The sequence below is a fragment of the Rosa chinensis genome, chromosome 1, assembly GCF_002994745.2.
Source record: "Rosa chinensis cultivar Old Blush chromosome 1, RchiOBHm-V2, whole genome shotgun sequence".
Lineage (NCBI taxonomy): Eukaryota > Viridiplantae > Streptophyta > Magnoliopsida > Rosales > Rosaceae > Rosa > Rosa chinensis.
The window spans coordinates 50,227,435-50,242,207 of record NC_037088.1 but is presented as its reverse complement, the minus strand read 5'-3'; the positions used below and the strand labels follow the sequence as shown (position 1 = coordinate 50,242,207).

Below are 14,773 nucleotides of genomic sequence, written 5' to 3'. Positions count from 1 at the left end.
AACTTTTCCACGGCACTTGATATGTTCTGTTTCCTCTCAAATATCAATTCATCCACAACTAAACGTGTACTTCAGTCTTACTCGATATGGATTGATGAAAACCTTCTCTCTTTTTTTTTCCTCTCCTACATCCAGACTATAGTTGGTGACTTGGTGTAGTTCATACTCTAGGCATGCATGGCTTTGATGGAAGAAGTATATATTTGGTTTTCCCCTCCATCCTCTGCAGACCTTTTATAGTTTTACTTTCTGGTATTGGAAACACTAGAGAAAAGTGACACCAATCACGGATATGAAGCCACTTCCAGAAGTTTTCCTAGTGCTATCCTGGTACTGCCAATATTCTCCACGAACAGACCAATTGTTTTGTACATGATAACATAACAGAGCATCTGGGACCATTTTCATGATAACATAACATAGCATTGGGACCATTTTCACCTCCTCTTTTCTGCTTCCTACAATTAACTTTGAAGTAAGATAAAGTAAAAAATAAGATTGAAGAAGCAAAAATAATAATGTCAGAACTGAACTGAAGCTTCCTACAACTGACTTTCAAGCAAGATAAAAGTACAAATTAAGATTGAAGAAGCAGAAATAATAATGTCAGAACTGAACTGTAGCAAAAAAAAAAGAAAAAAGTAAAAATAAAATTGAACTAACTTTGAAGTAAGATAAAGTAAAAAATAAGATTGAAGAAGCAAAAATAATAATGTCAGAACTAAACTGCAGCTTCCCACAACTAACTTTCAAGCAAGATAAAAGTACAAATTAAGATTGAAGAAGCAGAAATAATAATGTCAGAACTGACTGTAGCAAAAAAAAAAAACAACCAACAGACCTGTAACTGTAGCAAAAACAAAAAACCACCCAACAGAACTGAACTGTAGCAAAAAAAAATGAAAAAAATAAAAATAAAATTGAAGAAGCAAAAATAATGTCAGAAGTGGGATTTGAACCCACGCCCTCTCTCGAAGACCAGAACTTGAGTCTGGCGCCTTAGACCACTCGGCCATCCTGACTGATTGTTCACTTATCCTAGAATACCCATATAACATAAACCTTTTCTTTTTTTTTACTTCCCGGCAATAAACGAACCCGTTTATTTTCACTGGCCTCAGAGCATTAGAAGCCGCCCTGCGAATTGCGAACGGTACCGGTGAACCTCTCTTTGCTCAGAGATCTTCACAGCGTCACTCAGCCCCTCAATTCTACGTGGGTCTCTTACCCAAAACCTCACCTCCTTCCGATTCCCGCCGTCTCTGCCGCCAAGGCCCTAGGGTTTTTCTTTGTTAGTCTACTCTGGTAGCCATGAATCCAAATCCGTACCAACCTATGGCACCTCCACCTCCATGGCCTCGAATGCTGCCGCCTAACCCTCCAATGATGCCGCCCAACGCTCCTATGGTGCCCCCCAACCCTCCGGTAACGAGCACTTTCTGGGAGACCGCAAATGTGCGTGATCAGCTGAAGAATTTGCAGGACACTCTTGGTCTTGCAAAAGCAATGTGAGTTTCTGAACTGTTGGATTCCAATTTGAAGTTCTTTTGGAAACTTGATTGACATTGTGGTTGGATTTATAGGCAGAAAGAGCTTGAGATGCTGATGTTGATGAAAGATAGTAAGGGGTCTGATGATGATGATGCTTCTGTCAGCGGGTTTTCTGAGTTTTTGAAAGATAGGAAGATTGATTTGGAGGCCCAAGTGTTGCAATCAGTGGAAGCTGCAAACTCTTTAATGGCGAAACTACGAGTTGAGCTTGAACCGTTTAGAGCGATCACGCATGAAATGTGTCCCTGGGAGGAAAAGTCTGCGGCTGTAAGGTTATCCAATAAGATATGCAAGTCCAAGAGGAATAAACGGTGGAGGAAAAGAAAGAGGAAGCGCATTGCGGAGATGATTGCAAAGGTGGGTTGGTTTGGTCTCTCCCCTCTTTACATTAAGTTGGGGTGTTTAAGTGCTTATCTTGGTTTTTGTTTATTTTGGTTTCGGTGTGGTGAAATGAAGGAACGTGAAGGGTTTGATGAAGCTGATCGAGAAGCTGATGAATGGAGAGCTAGGGAAATTGCAAAGGATATTGCCAAACGCAAGGTATTGAACTGTTTCTCTTAAGGCTGCTATGTTGTTTGTGTCTTTTTCTTAGTAATGTAAGCATGGCATATGCGATTTCAGATGGAAGACATGAAGAAAATTGCAAGCCTTAAAGCAAAGGAAGAGAGAAAGAGACTAGAATCTGAGGTAAGAAATTTAACCAACATGTTGTGTGATGACGTTGCTGCGCTGCCTTTTGTTTTTAACTTATAAAAATGTCAAGCAGACAATTGATTTCATTTTCATATTTCAGCTTGAGACAGTATTGATTGTTGAGAAACTGCAAGAGCTGCGCTCCATCAGGATTGAGAAAATGAAGAAACAAGGTTTGTTCTGTTTTGGATTTTTATGGGCTGCTGTCTTGTTTGTGCTGTCATGCCTATGTTAGCAATAAAATCCTGTTATCATGTATCATCATCTTAGAATGCCTCTTGGCACCACATCATTCAAGCTGTTTAGATTGTTGATGAGTGCAGTGAAATGGTGTATATCTCTTTTTCTGTCTATATGTTCAGCTCCAACCAAATATTTTAGACTCAGTCATCTTCATCATCCTGCTGAGTTTGACTTGTGGTTGTTTTTGTCTTTATGCAGGCCATTTTCTCCCAGAAGAGGATGATAAATTTCTTGAAAGAGTACGAGCTGCAGTTGAGGAGGAAGAGCATCAAGCAATCTTGGCAGCTGACATGGATGCTGCTAGGGATGCCATTGCAACTGCTGAGCAATCGAGGAAAACAACCGAGAATTTCAGACCTGACTCCATTGATCAAAATAGTGCTAAAGGCGAGAGTAAGGAAAGTAAAGGCCCGACAATTCCAAGCACTAGTGAAGGCGACTTTACTGCAGTCACTAAAAAGGAATCTGGAAAACAAGTTCTACAGGGAGAGGGTTATAGTGGAGCTTATGATGCTGTGGCAAATTTACCTATGGAATTTTATCACTACTATCATGGCAGCAATACTGATATGGGCACCCTTATTGAGGTAACTTTAAATATGGAATACTTCCAAGTTAGTAGATTACCCCCTTCAGATAAGGCTTTTTTAAGTCTTTGACTATTCACATTTACTAGCATCTCTTCTGTTCTGGTCTTGAATTATAATCACGACTTATTGCTTGCAGGTGAGAAGAACATGGGATGCCTATATAAGACCAGGAGGAAGGTGAGTACCAATTCCTCTCTTATTGGTTGAAGCCATTCTGATTTTCCTAGTTATTCATGCTAATGTTACCATTTATACACCAAGTACTTTGATGCTATCAAAAACAGTGTTGACATGACCACATTGTTCACCTCCAATAACAAATAGTGCCTGGTCTTTACACTTATGTTGTGAATCTATTACTTGTTCCACCATACACCATCAGAACCATATTAAGGCAAAAGGCTTCCCAGAGGCTTTAGCTGTTCATGTTATGATATGCGACATCACCAATTAAGAAAGCTGACAACTTGCTTAGTTCTGATAAATGATGCATAACTTTATGATTCTGTTATGTTTGATGCAGCCGGATACCGGGACACTGGGTTCAACCTCCACCTCCTGCAGATGATATCTGGGCCTCCTACCTTCTGCAACCTAAATGATTGGACTGCTGATTCAGGCAAATTTTGCTGAAAAAATGGTAAAATCTTGCCTCCTGAGAAACTACTTAAATAGCAGACACTCGACTTAAATTTCTGTTTTTGGTCTGTTAGGAATAGCTTGTATAGTTTTTACTGGATTGTTAACATACATATCACCATCTACTGACAGGTGAGTCTAGCAAGACTTTGTAAATCAAAATTTTTGAAGGAATTTTACTTTCCATTCTCAAAACTTCCCCTTTTCTTTTAATATTGCCTTTGAGTTGTTATATGGATGGTATAACTTTAACAGTAACTTGTAATGCTTTGGTCTTGAAGAGTGCAGCATTATGCATTCAATTGTATGTTTTATCTGCTGATTGCCCATTTTGTAACTCTTTTGAAGTAACTTCTGGCCACTTATATACTCTTTTGCAAAGACTATTTGGCAGAATGGAAATAAGTCCTTTACACTGGACATGTAGATCTTTTCTTGACTGGCTAGTTCATTCAGAAATCAGAACTCATAGTAGTCAAACTAGGCATATTGATTTTGGTACAATTTTAGTTCTGTGTTGGCAGCTTTGGCATACAATGCATAATTACCAACATTCTAGTTTCCACCAAATCCTTGTGGTTGCTTGCTGCTATGTTCGGCAATTTATACCGGGGAGTGTCAAACCCATTTCACTTGTGATAAATGATAAAATTATTTAAGCCGTGTCAGCCAAGTTTTTGTTCCTTTTCTTCATTCTCACCTACCCTACTTGTTAAAACAGCCTAGCCCACAAAAAATAGTGAATTTAATTCTAAATTTACTTCAATTCCAAGGATTATAGTATTACGACTCGAACTCTCATCTTACAATATTATAAAGCATTATCTATATCATAAGGAGGTACTCATTGATCTCTATTATAAGTCATTGTTTATGGTCGATATCTAACTCACTTAATTATTTGAGTCATTGGCTGACACGACAATGATACTAAAATAATCTAGTGATTTTTCCTTCTCTATTAACTAATCGTAAAAAAGTCATGTAACATAGTATACGTTGTAATATAAAATCCTTTGTAACTGTAATAAAAAAAATTATTTCTAACCATTTAAGGCATACATGTTCTCAATTAATTTTGATTTGGTTTTCTAAAATTAAAGTTCGAAAAACTATTTTCTATGGAGGGGAAAATATTGGCAAGAGAATGTGGGTTGTTAAAGGTAACACCAGCATTACATTCTAGTTTGAAATTTTTTAGTTTCTTCTAACATCTCATAAAAATATTACAATATTTGTCTATAAAAGATCTAGTTTTTCCGAGCAAAACCAAAGTAAATATGCAATCTATATCATCCATTATTAGTACTGACCCTTTAAAATGACAGACAAACATTTTTTCATTGCTCTATTGTGTTAAGTTTCTCATGAAGGTGATGTGATGATTTTATTCATGGATAGGTGATGATGATTTTATTCAGCGCTGGTAATCTTCATCCCACGTTCCCATTGAGTCCAAGTTGTGGCTGTTTTCATTTTTATGCAGCCATGTAGGCCACTGAGAGAAGTTCTTGATAGAGTACGAGCCACAGGTGAGGAAGAGAAGCAACAAGCAGTCGTGGCACCTTGGGATGCCAACATCGATGCTGCTTGGTATGCCATCACAACTGCTGATCAATCGAGCAAAGCAAAGCCGAGAACTTCAAACCCGACTCTGTTGATCAAAGCAGTGATAGAGGCTAGAATAACGAAAGTAAAGGCCACACAACTCCAAGCACAAAATAGTGGGGCTTATGATGCTGTAACCTAGTAAATTTTATCACTACTATCTCAAGGATTTAAGTCCAAAATCGTTCAAAATTCTGCAAATTGCCACCTTCAAATAACGGCTTTTTTTCTTAGCCTGCTTAACTGATCACGTTAGATCAGTAGCATCCAGGACCAGCTATTATTGCTTGCAGTTGAGAAAAACATGAGAAGCCTCTAAGACCACGAAGAAGGTGATCAAGTACCAATTCCTTGCTTAGTAGTTAAAGCATTTCCTGGATTTTCTTATCTGTTCACTATAACATGGACCATTTATACACTTACAATTGCTAAGATATCATCAAACCAGTGTCGACATGACCACAAAGTTCACCCTACCAGGAGCACACCTTTTAAGCTGTGAATCTAGTATCTACTACCTCTTCCATGACCTCCATCAAACACCATCAGATTCAGTAGTAGTGCCCACAGGCTTTCGATGAAAATATAAATGGCATGGAGCCATGGACGACGAAGGAACCATCAGAACTATTAGTAGCTACTCGTTAAGTTTCATATCCGTTCTCTGTTGCCTGCATTTTGGATTTCTGTCCACCTTTGCTTTGTACAACAGCTACAATTATAAGGAAGGTACACGATCTAGTGACTTGAAACAAGCCATTACCCCTATTCCCCCTAGATACAAAGTTTGCTTTCCTATAGATATGATTAAAGGAAATTTAAGAAAAGGAAGTTGCAATAGTTCTAATGTCTTCAATCAATTTGAGCAGCCTCCAAGGTGGGATCACTACTCCATTAACAACATCAATAACACAGATCTACCAAATTTTATTTTCTATTCTCAATTCAACTTCTCATTCCGGCAACGCTCTCCGATCAACGTCTGCGACTTCCCTCAATAATCCGGTCTCAAATTCTTTTGAACACATTCACTCGTATAGAAATTTATCTTAAAATATTCTTGTAACAGTTGACATATATATATTATCAACTTTCCCACAGCAATAATTAAAGATTCAAAATTTGTTATCAAGCAAACCAAATTTTCTCTGCCTTTTGAAAATAAACAACTAATTATGTTTTTATTGTTCTTCAATTTCATTCTAACGCCTTGGTGGTATATGTGTACAAAAAAGAGGAGTTTTGCTCAAAAACAATTAACAAAGGCTAGTACAATTTGGTTTAGTGGCATAAGTCTCATCTTTATAAGTGGTAGGTCTCACAATAGACTAGTTATTGTATATGAATTGTTTATTTGATAAAAAAATAATAATAATTAACAAAGTTTTGTTACAATTTTGCCCTTCAAATTTTTCAGGTGCTCACACAAGAAAAAAACCAAATATAGAAACAACGAATAACATTTTTGGAGAGAAAAATTCTTAGTAGATACTTTCCAAAACTTTGGGAATGATGTGCAGATCGTAGAAGGTTGGAATCATTTTCTCCATCTTTCAAGTTTCAACTGGCTCATCCTTTTATATTGATCAGGCCAAGGTAGCGTTATACGGTTTGCTTATAATTTTAATTTCTTCTATAGGAAAAAGAAAAATGTAATCAGCTTGGATACATATTGAGTGAAAGTCTTAGAGAATGAGCTACTTTATTTTTTTGCTCTATAGACTCTACTCTACTGGACACTTCCTTCTCCTTATCCATAAAGCTTAATTTGATGCGCCATGTACTAATAAGTACTATCTCGTATGCAATTTTTGTATGCAATCTAGTGTCATAATTCCTCAAAATCCCAACCAATCCTCAAATCTCAATTATGCAAATCACCGTTTAGTTTGGAATTATTTAATTTCTTCTAATATCATAGGAAAATTACCATCTTCTCATTGATGTGTATCTAAATAAAATGTTAATTACAAATAAAATTACAATCGCTCTTCGGTGGACAAGAATAATCAAAATATGTCATCAAGTAAACCAACAAAGATACAATCCATAGTATCTGTTCAACCCTTTCCCTTAAAGACTGCAAACACCACATTTTTCTCATTGTTGTTCGGTTTCATGATGACAGTATGTGTGCATATATTGTGTGAAACTTCTCACAAAGGTGATTGAAATAAGATCGTGTAATTTCTAATTTTCTTTTTTCTTAGATTGGTGATTGGTCAAAACTCAATTACATTGTATAACCGTCCAACTTTGAGCTACAGCCAAATAGTTTAGACAGTCATTATCATCCATCTGAATTCGACTCTTAAAGTACTTGTGATACGATCCGCTACATGTTCCAAATATAAATCCAGATTTTTGAATCCATTAGTGCCCACAGGCTACTTGTTCATCATCATATATGCCACATCACCAATTAAGAAGCAAAAGCTAGCTTGATTTTATGAATTTAGTAGATAATAAAGTAAATGTAAATAGTGAGGGAGGGTAACGAGTATCGTTAGGAACTTAGGATTAGTTAGATCATTTGATCACCATTGATGTAATGGAAAAATAAAGTAGATCATCAAAAGAGGAAGAGCTCCAGTTGTGAAGAGAGAAGCATCAAGCAATCATGAGAGCTGACATATATGGATGCTGCTAAAAATGCCATTAAGCATGCAACTGCTGAGCAGCCGAGGGAAAACATACCGAGAATTTCAGTCCCGACTCCATTGATCAAAGCAGTGATAAAGGCGACAGTAATAAGGAAAGTAAAGGCCATGAGAGACAACACCAAGCGCTAATAGTGATGCTTGTTATGCTCCGTCAAACTTAATTACTAACTAAATCTTATTATCACTACTATCATGGCAGCAATACGTACATCAGGCTTGTTAAGTTTGATAGATTAACCCCCTTTCAAATAAAGGCTCTTCTTGGTCTGCTTAACTAGGAAATACTTGCTTGTTTGTTAACGTATCTACTCTCTAATTTGACCAGTTATACCACAATCGCCTTGCTACCGCGAACCAGTATCAACATGACCACCAAATTCACCAGCAGCTGCTAGCACACCTGTTTTAGCCGATCAAGAACAAATAATGCCTTTTACCTGGCCTGTTGATCAATAAACAAAGGGGCCCTAAATAAAACCCACCCGTGTTGTGAATAATTCACCCACATTTCACAAATATGGATCCGAATTTTTTAATCCATTAGTGCCCACAGGCTTACTGGGTTGATCGTCACCAATTAGAAAGCAAAAACTAGCTTGATTATTATGAATTAACTAGATAATAAAGTTTGTTTAAATTGATTTTATTTCACAAAATGATGCAGCTAAGGTACAAAGTAATACAAAATGATGTATGGTTCAAATGAAATGTATATCATAAAATGTACTATATTAATATGCTAATGTACATGCATGTACTTATTACATGATTTGCATTAAATGCAAGACCAAGAATGTATATCAAATGTATGTGACACACAATGTTAGATTGAACTTGGTCTTTGTTGAATACTTATATAAAAGGTTCTGGTATCAATGTTGATCGATCACTACACCAAAAACTGCATCACACAACGGAGAACAAATCCTCTGTTGTCTGTTAACGATAATTGAATCATACAACACATTTAATGAATCTTCGTTGTATAAAGATGCTCAAATTATAAAACTTCTAGTTAGGAGGTGATGGCACAACAGAAAGAGAGATTATCTGTTGTCTGAATGAAAGAAAAAGATCGGCATATTTCCCTCCTACCATTGAGTCAAATTTGGCTCCAAATTGTACCCTAGATGCTATTAAATTGGACAACAGTTTAGTTACTTCCGTTGTAGGAGTATACCTGGAAATCATCATACAATGGTTTTTAATGTCCTGTTGTGCAAGTGAGTATCAAAATTTGGAGATGGCTCCAAAATGACATTCATTCCCCCCAAAACGAGAAAATTTGGCTTCAATTGTTTGTTATGCTTGCAAGTTCCAACAACAGAATGAACTATTTCTGTTGGTTCATTCTGTTGTGTGAATAAGCAATGACTAGCCTAAGTGCAAAACCTAACATTTTGATTGCAGAGGCGGGAAATTTCCATCTTTTATTCCCTCAGCTATGTAACCAATCAGACAACGTAAACATATCTCTATACGTTGTCTGTCTGAGTTTAAAAAAAAAAAAAAAGTTAATGCCTATTGCCTTAGCCAACTCGATCAAGGGCACACTTAAACAAAGTTAATGCCTTGGCCATTTTTCATGTCTGAGAGAGAAACCCCGAGTTTTTCTTCACTTCGAGCAAAATCTGGAGCTTTTCTTCACCATCTTCTCAAAACACTTAGCCATCACAAATCACCATCCTTCAAAGTCTGGATTTAGGTTCTATTCGATTGGGGTTCGATTTGGGTTCTACTCGATTAGGGTTCGATTTAGGGGTTTTTCATTCTGCTAATGGGCGATTTGGGTTCTGACCAATCGAGTTGGGTTCTACTCGATTAGGGTATTTCTTCTGCCCCAGAGAGAAGATAAATCTCATTCTTTGCAAGCTCCAGACTGGGTATTTCTTCTCTTCTTCTCTTCTCTCCCAGAAGCCTCGACTCCTCTTCAAGGCTTCAACATCGTGCCTTGGCTCCGACACCTTCTTCCACCAAATCCAATCACAGCCACCAAACTCTAATCAAAACCCCATAATCCCATCATCTTCTCTAGTTCTTGAAAGTCTACCCGTCTCTGGCCAAACCCCAACTCAACCCTAAAAAGAATCTCTATCGGAGCACCCGGTCGAAGTCTTCGCTCGAATCCGAGACAATCCATCAGCCAAAGACCCTCAACACCTGCGAAATCAGAGCTTTTGGTTCTGGGCCGATTTCGGGTACCGAGTTTTCACCCTAGATGGGGTCTCGAAGTCCGATGACGACAATCTTGGTGAGAAACAACTTGAGTTTCATCCTGTTCTCTCTCCGTCTCTCCCTCCCTTAACCCTTTTCTTCTCAATCTGGAGCAAGAAGCAGAAACAACTCGAGTTTCATCCTCGGTCTCAATCCATCGTCTCTTGCTTCCTGAAGATGTTACAGCGAGGCCGATCCCCATTTCAAGTCCTTGTTCTCTTGCATCAAGCAGAAGAAGAAGAGGCTAACTAGCTCTCTGTCAAAATTTCACAGGTTAAATCTGAAATATCTCTTGGGTTTTATTCCTATTGAGTATTTTCTGTGATTGGGTCTATTTGATTGAAGATTTCTCACATTTTCTTCACATTGAAAATCCCTATGTGATTGGGTCTATTTGATATCTCGTTTGGTATTTTCGAACTGTGATTCTATTAAGGATTTCGATGGGTTCCAGGTTCAGACAATTTTCAGGTTGTAGAGGTTTTGATATTGAGTATTTTTGGTCTTGGGTATACCATATTTTAAGGTAATTTTGTCCAGTGACTCCATTAGGATGATTAGGACTGGGAAGGATCAAGTTCTTTGTCTAGTTTGATAAAGCTCATTTTTACTTACTGAAGTATCATGTCAATCTTGTTTGAAGCTCTTTGTCTAAAGATGTTATTTGTTATTCTTTAGATTAGCTCTTTGTTTATGTGCTTGTTACGTGCTTGTTTCTCTGTTTTCATGTTTTTCAGCATGATTAATATGGATTTTTGGGTTTTTAAGCTGCTGGTAAATATCCTTACTTTCCTGGCCAAGAGCTCACTTTGCCTGGGTATATTGATTTGTTGCTTCAGGTATGGCTTTCATGAACCTCCCTATGTGTTTCTTGCTTAATCCAATGTACTTGAAGTTGAAGTTCTATTCTTTTTGCAATATACAGAAATAAGGGTATAGAGATTAGGAATTGCCATCATGTCATGTATCTCCACTAGTATTCCAATTATGTCTTACCTTCTAGTATTTTTCTTTTCAATTTTGTTTGTTACTCATTTAGAATGCGGTGGTTCTCATAAGTAAAATTTTTGTAGTAATTCGATTGATTGATGTCATTCTGCAGATATGTTGTGAATAATGTGTGTTTTCTTTGTTCGCTTTCTTGCCTTGACCATATATTTTGGATGCAGGGGAATCAAGCTTGCTGGGAGAGAACATTTCTTTGTCTGCATCAGGGAAAAACTGGTGCATACAACATTCTATAAATGCCAAGAGCAGTTGCTATTCTCCATCACTTCCATATACTCTGGTTTAGCTAGTCTAAAGCAACATGTGTTATCTTCCCCCCCCCCCCCCCCCCTTACTTGTGTAGTAGTGAGTCATATGTTCTTTCACTCCATTTTTCTTTTCAATTTCCCCAAAATGTTTAAGATTTCACTTCTAAAATGAGGTGCTACATTATGGCAGGGTGTAATAGAAAATGTGTTGGAGAGAAGCACTCGGCTTCAATAGCTTGATGGAACTGTTGTACCACTGTGATCTTCTCCATTGGAGGTAACTTTGAGTGATTCTCCCTTTTGTGTGTTTTTTTATGAAATTATCAGCTTTGGGAAACTTTCAGCGCAGAGAATCTCATTTTTGATGCATACTTGGTGTAGGTTTTTCAGGTAATTTCTCTTGACTCCATAATTTTTTTAAACAAGCAATACAAAACTTTGAGGAGATATATGTCTTCTTTTAAGTGTGCTATGCAAGAATGAACATTACTATAGAGCTTGTTATGTAGTAAGGCATAATCCCTTTTGTTTTCATTGCATTTGTAAATTGTGTCAGGAACTATATGGTGGACTGTTGCATAAAGAGTCATTGGAAGATCAAGTATGGAGTACCCGGCAATGCAGCAAGCTATATTTTGTTTCATCATGTAAAACTTAGCTAGAAAACTTAAAAGCTTCTTAGTCTATGAGATGTATGAATGCTTTAACAATGTTCCTTAAATTCAATATTTGATGAATTGATGTACCACAATGCATTTGGTACAAATATTGATCATTTGATGGTTTGCATTCAATTTGTATTCCAATTGTTCACTGTTAATTTATATCTATTCAAAATTTGGGTATTCACACAACACAGTTCTAGATATCACACAATGGATTTCAATAAGTAACGTCGTCTAGTTTTAAGCTCATACAACAGAAAATACTAGAACACAATTGTCTTACTCTAAATCACACAACAGACAAACTACAAAACCGTTGTATGAAAATCTTAACCCACAACGGTATAAAAGCAAATTCTGTTGTGTGGACTGCTACGCACAAGTGTTGTGCATGGATGCGTCTAGCATCTGTCGAGTTCTGGGACAACGGTGTTAAGGAATATCCGTTGACTGACTTTATATCATACAACGGTAAATTCACCGTCATCTGATTTTTCATCAGACAACATCGAGATAGACGATGGTGAGTCTCCAAATCACACAACGTTTTTGTGCCGTCGTGTGATGCAGTTTTTGGTGTAGTGGATGTAATTGAGATACTTGATTTTTCATCTGAGTCTTGTGTTAAAATAGAACCTTATTTCTACAGTTGGTTTTTAATTTGCCATCTTTAATGAATTGTAAGGGAAAATGATTGGCAACAATGTATTAACTAGTTTTTCCCAATATCTCATGCAAAGTAATGAGTTTTATGGATTTGTGGCATGTTCTCACTATAATATTCACCATGATAACATAGTTAAAATAAAGGATGCAGTCTATATAACTATTCCTTCTTATTATTTACCTTATAAACACATATCCCATAAGTTTTTCATTGGGGTTTATGTCATGTTAACAACATGAGCGCATATATATTGTGAGAAATTTCTCAAAAGAAGTATTATCCATGACAACCTTATCAGCTCAGACCCAGAAAAAAAAAAAAAATAATGACAAACTAATGAGCAAATATAACATGTCATTATGATCTTTTTCTTCAGACAAAAAAAAATTAAAATTATGATATTTTTCTTATATATTTTTTTTAACTAATGAAATTTCATTGATAATAGTGCATGCCAGCAAGACCATTACATACTCACCCACTAACACATAACAATGGCCAGAACAAGGCTTCGTGGAGGAGCCACAGTGGTACATAAGATAGACCAACTATATTTGAACTTATAGCTCACTTATTTAAAGCGAACCTATAACTATGCTAGATATTTACATAGTTTATAGGCTGTACATGCCATAAAAGAAAAAACCTATATCTTCTTCTTGCCCTTTAAGCCAGGGCTAGGAGGCTTACCTGACCACAGAACTCTAAGGACATTGATCTTTAGCAAAAATTTTCTTTGCTTTAGGGGGATTTTTATTTTTGGCTCCCAAATGTCTTCCTCTCTTCTTTCTTCCACCAGGATCTCTACTTGCACATGTTTGGGCATCATTACCTCTACAGGACCAACATACCACCTGGTGTCTCCACTAAACCCAGAGATTTTGCACTGAATTTAGTAGGGAATTCAGACATTTTTACCTTCTTGGAGGGTGCAACAGGACTTGTCTTGCCTTCCAGTAAATTAGACATAAAAAATTGTAGCTTTTTTGGAGAAGGAAAGGGCCAGTCTCTCTTAGCTTGCTGCTCGATGTCCACAGGTACCAAAGCTAACTCATTGTCTTCATTAGCTTGTCTTTTTTCTGCACTACGAATTACAACAAGTTTGCGTACCTTTCTTATCTCAGGTCCTCCAAATAGAGATCTTCCAACAGGCAGAAGAATGGAGGTGGTAAGACTCTGGAAGTGAAACATTCCATCCTTGAATTACTTTCCCTGAAACCCTAAAAAGGGACCATTGAGCTCAAGCCTTCTTCCGTCGGTGGTGGAGCAGGTATGCCTGCCGGCGCTGAAGCTTCAACCTTACATGCATCCCCTTATTATACAAACAAAGGCATGTCTTGCATTTGCCCACGAGATTCTCAAAGAAGAAGTGAACCTCTTGCTCAACCCCTTTGGAAAATTTTAGGATTTCTTGCATGAAAAAAGGTTTCGAAATTTCATGTGAAACCCTAACCCTAATTTCTCAAGTTGCATCAAACAGCTTTTGATCCAGGTCAGGGAATTTACCCGCAACAGAAGCAACGTTGGCAATAGTGTTCCTCTGCTCATATGCCGGCGACATATCTGTGATGCGCACCCAAAAAAATAACTCTTCCATCTCTATAGATTGCAGAGATGATACTTCATTGGTTGTATAGCAACCAAAGCATGATTGAAACTCCACAGGCCACACATTAATACCTTGTTTCTATCTCCTCGAATATCAAAGGAGAAAAGAAATCGATCAGGTGCGCGCTGCTGAACGCTAAATCCCTTGTTTAGCACCCAGATTCGACGAAAATGCCTTCTCAAGTCGACAACATTTGTTGGCTTTGGTGTTAGAGGAATTGCCAGAAGATACGACTAGGAGTTTTGCTGTGCTCCTCCATCTGACATGGAGCAGATGTCCACAACCTTATTGGTAGCAATAGCAAGTGAGGTGGCAAAGCTTTTGGTGACAGAATCAATATTCGACATGGAGAGATCCGGAAATGGTGAAGCAAGG

At 37.4% G+C, this 14,773-nt stretch overlaps 1 protein-coding gene and 1 non-coding gene across 2 annotated transcripts; one reads left to right on the top strand and one right to left on the bottom strand.

Annotated features, from left to right (window-relative positions):
* Positions 1 to 938: 938 nt before the first annotated feature.
* On the bottom strand, positions 939 to 1,022 carry TRNAL-CAA. Its single transcript has one exon. It is a non-coding gene; the product is annotated as a tRNA-Leu (tRNA).
* A 60-nt stretch (positions 1,023 to 1,082) lies between these two features.
* Positions 1,083 to 4,018, top strand: LOC112182772 (U11/U12 small nuclear ribonucleoprotein 59 kDa protein). Its single transcript, XM_024321320.2, has 8 exons — positions 1,083 to 1,508; positions 1,584 to 1,908; positions 2,008 to 2,091; positions 2,173 to 2,238; positions 2,345 to 2,417; positions 2,686 to 3,074; positions 3,214 to 3,254; positions 3,601 to 4,018. Exons 1-8 carry the CDS (start codon positions 1,312 to 1,314, stop codon positions 3,677 to 3,679), a joined length of 1,254 nt encoding a protein of 417 aa, XP_024177088.1. The 5' UTR covers positions 1,083 to 1,311; the 3' UTR covers positions 3,680 to 4,018.
* The last annotated feature ends 10,755 nt before the right edge of the window (positions 4,019 to 14,773 follow it).

What these genes read in the sequence shown, in the direction of transcription:
- LOC112182772 (XM_024321320.2), top strand. Translation starts at nt 1,312, where the DNA reads ATGAATCCAAATCCGTACCAACCTATGGCACCTCCACCTCCATGGCCT. An exon ending in TTGCGGAGATGATTGCAAAG is followed by an intron (nt 1,909 to 2,007) that starts GTGGGTTGGTTT and finishes GGTGAAATGAAG; the next exon opens with GAACGTGAAGGGTTTGATGA. An exon ending in GAAAGAGACTAGAATCTGAG is followed by an intron (nt 2,239 to 2,344) that starts GTAAGAAATTTA and finishes TTCATATTTCAG; the next exon opens with CTTGAGACAGTATTGATTGT.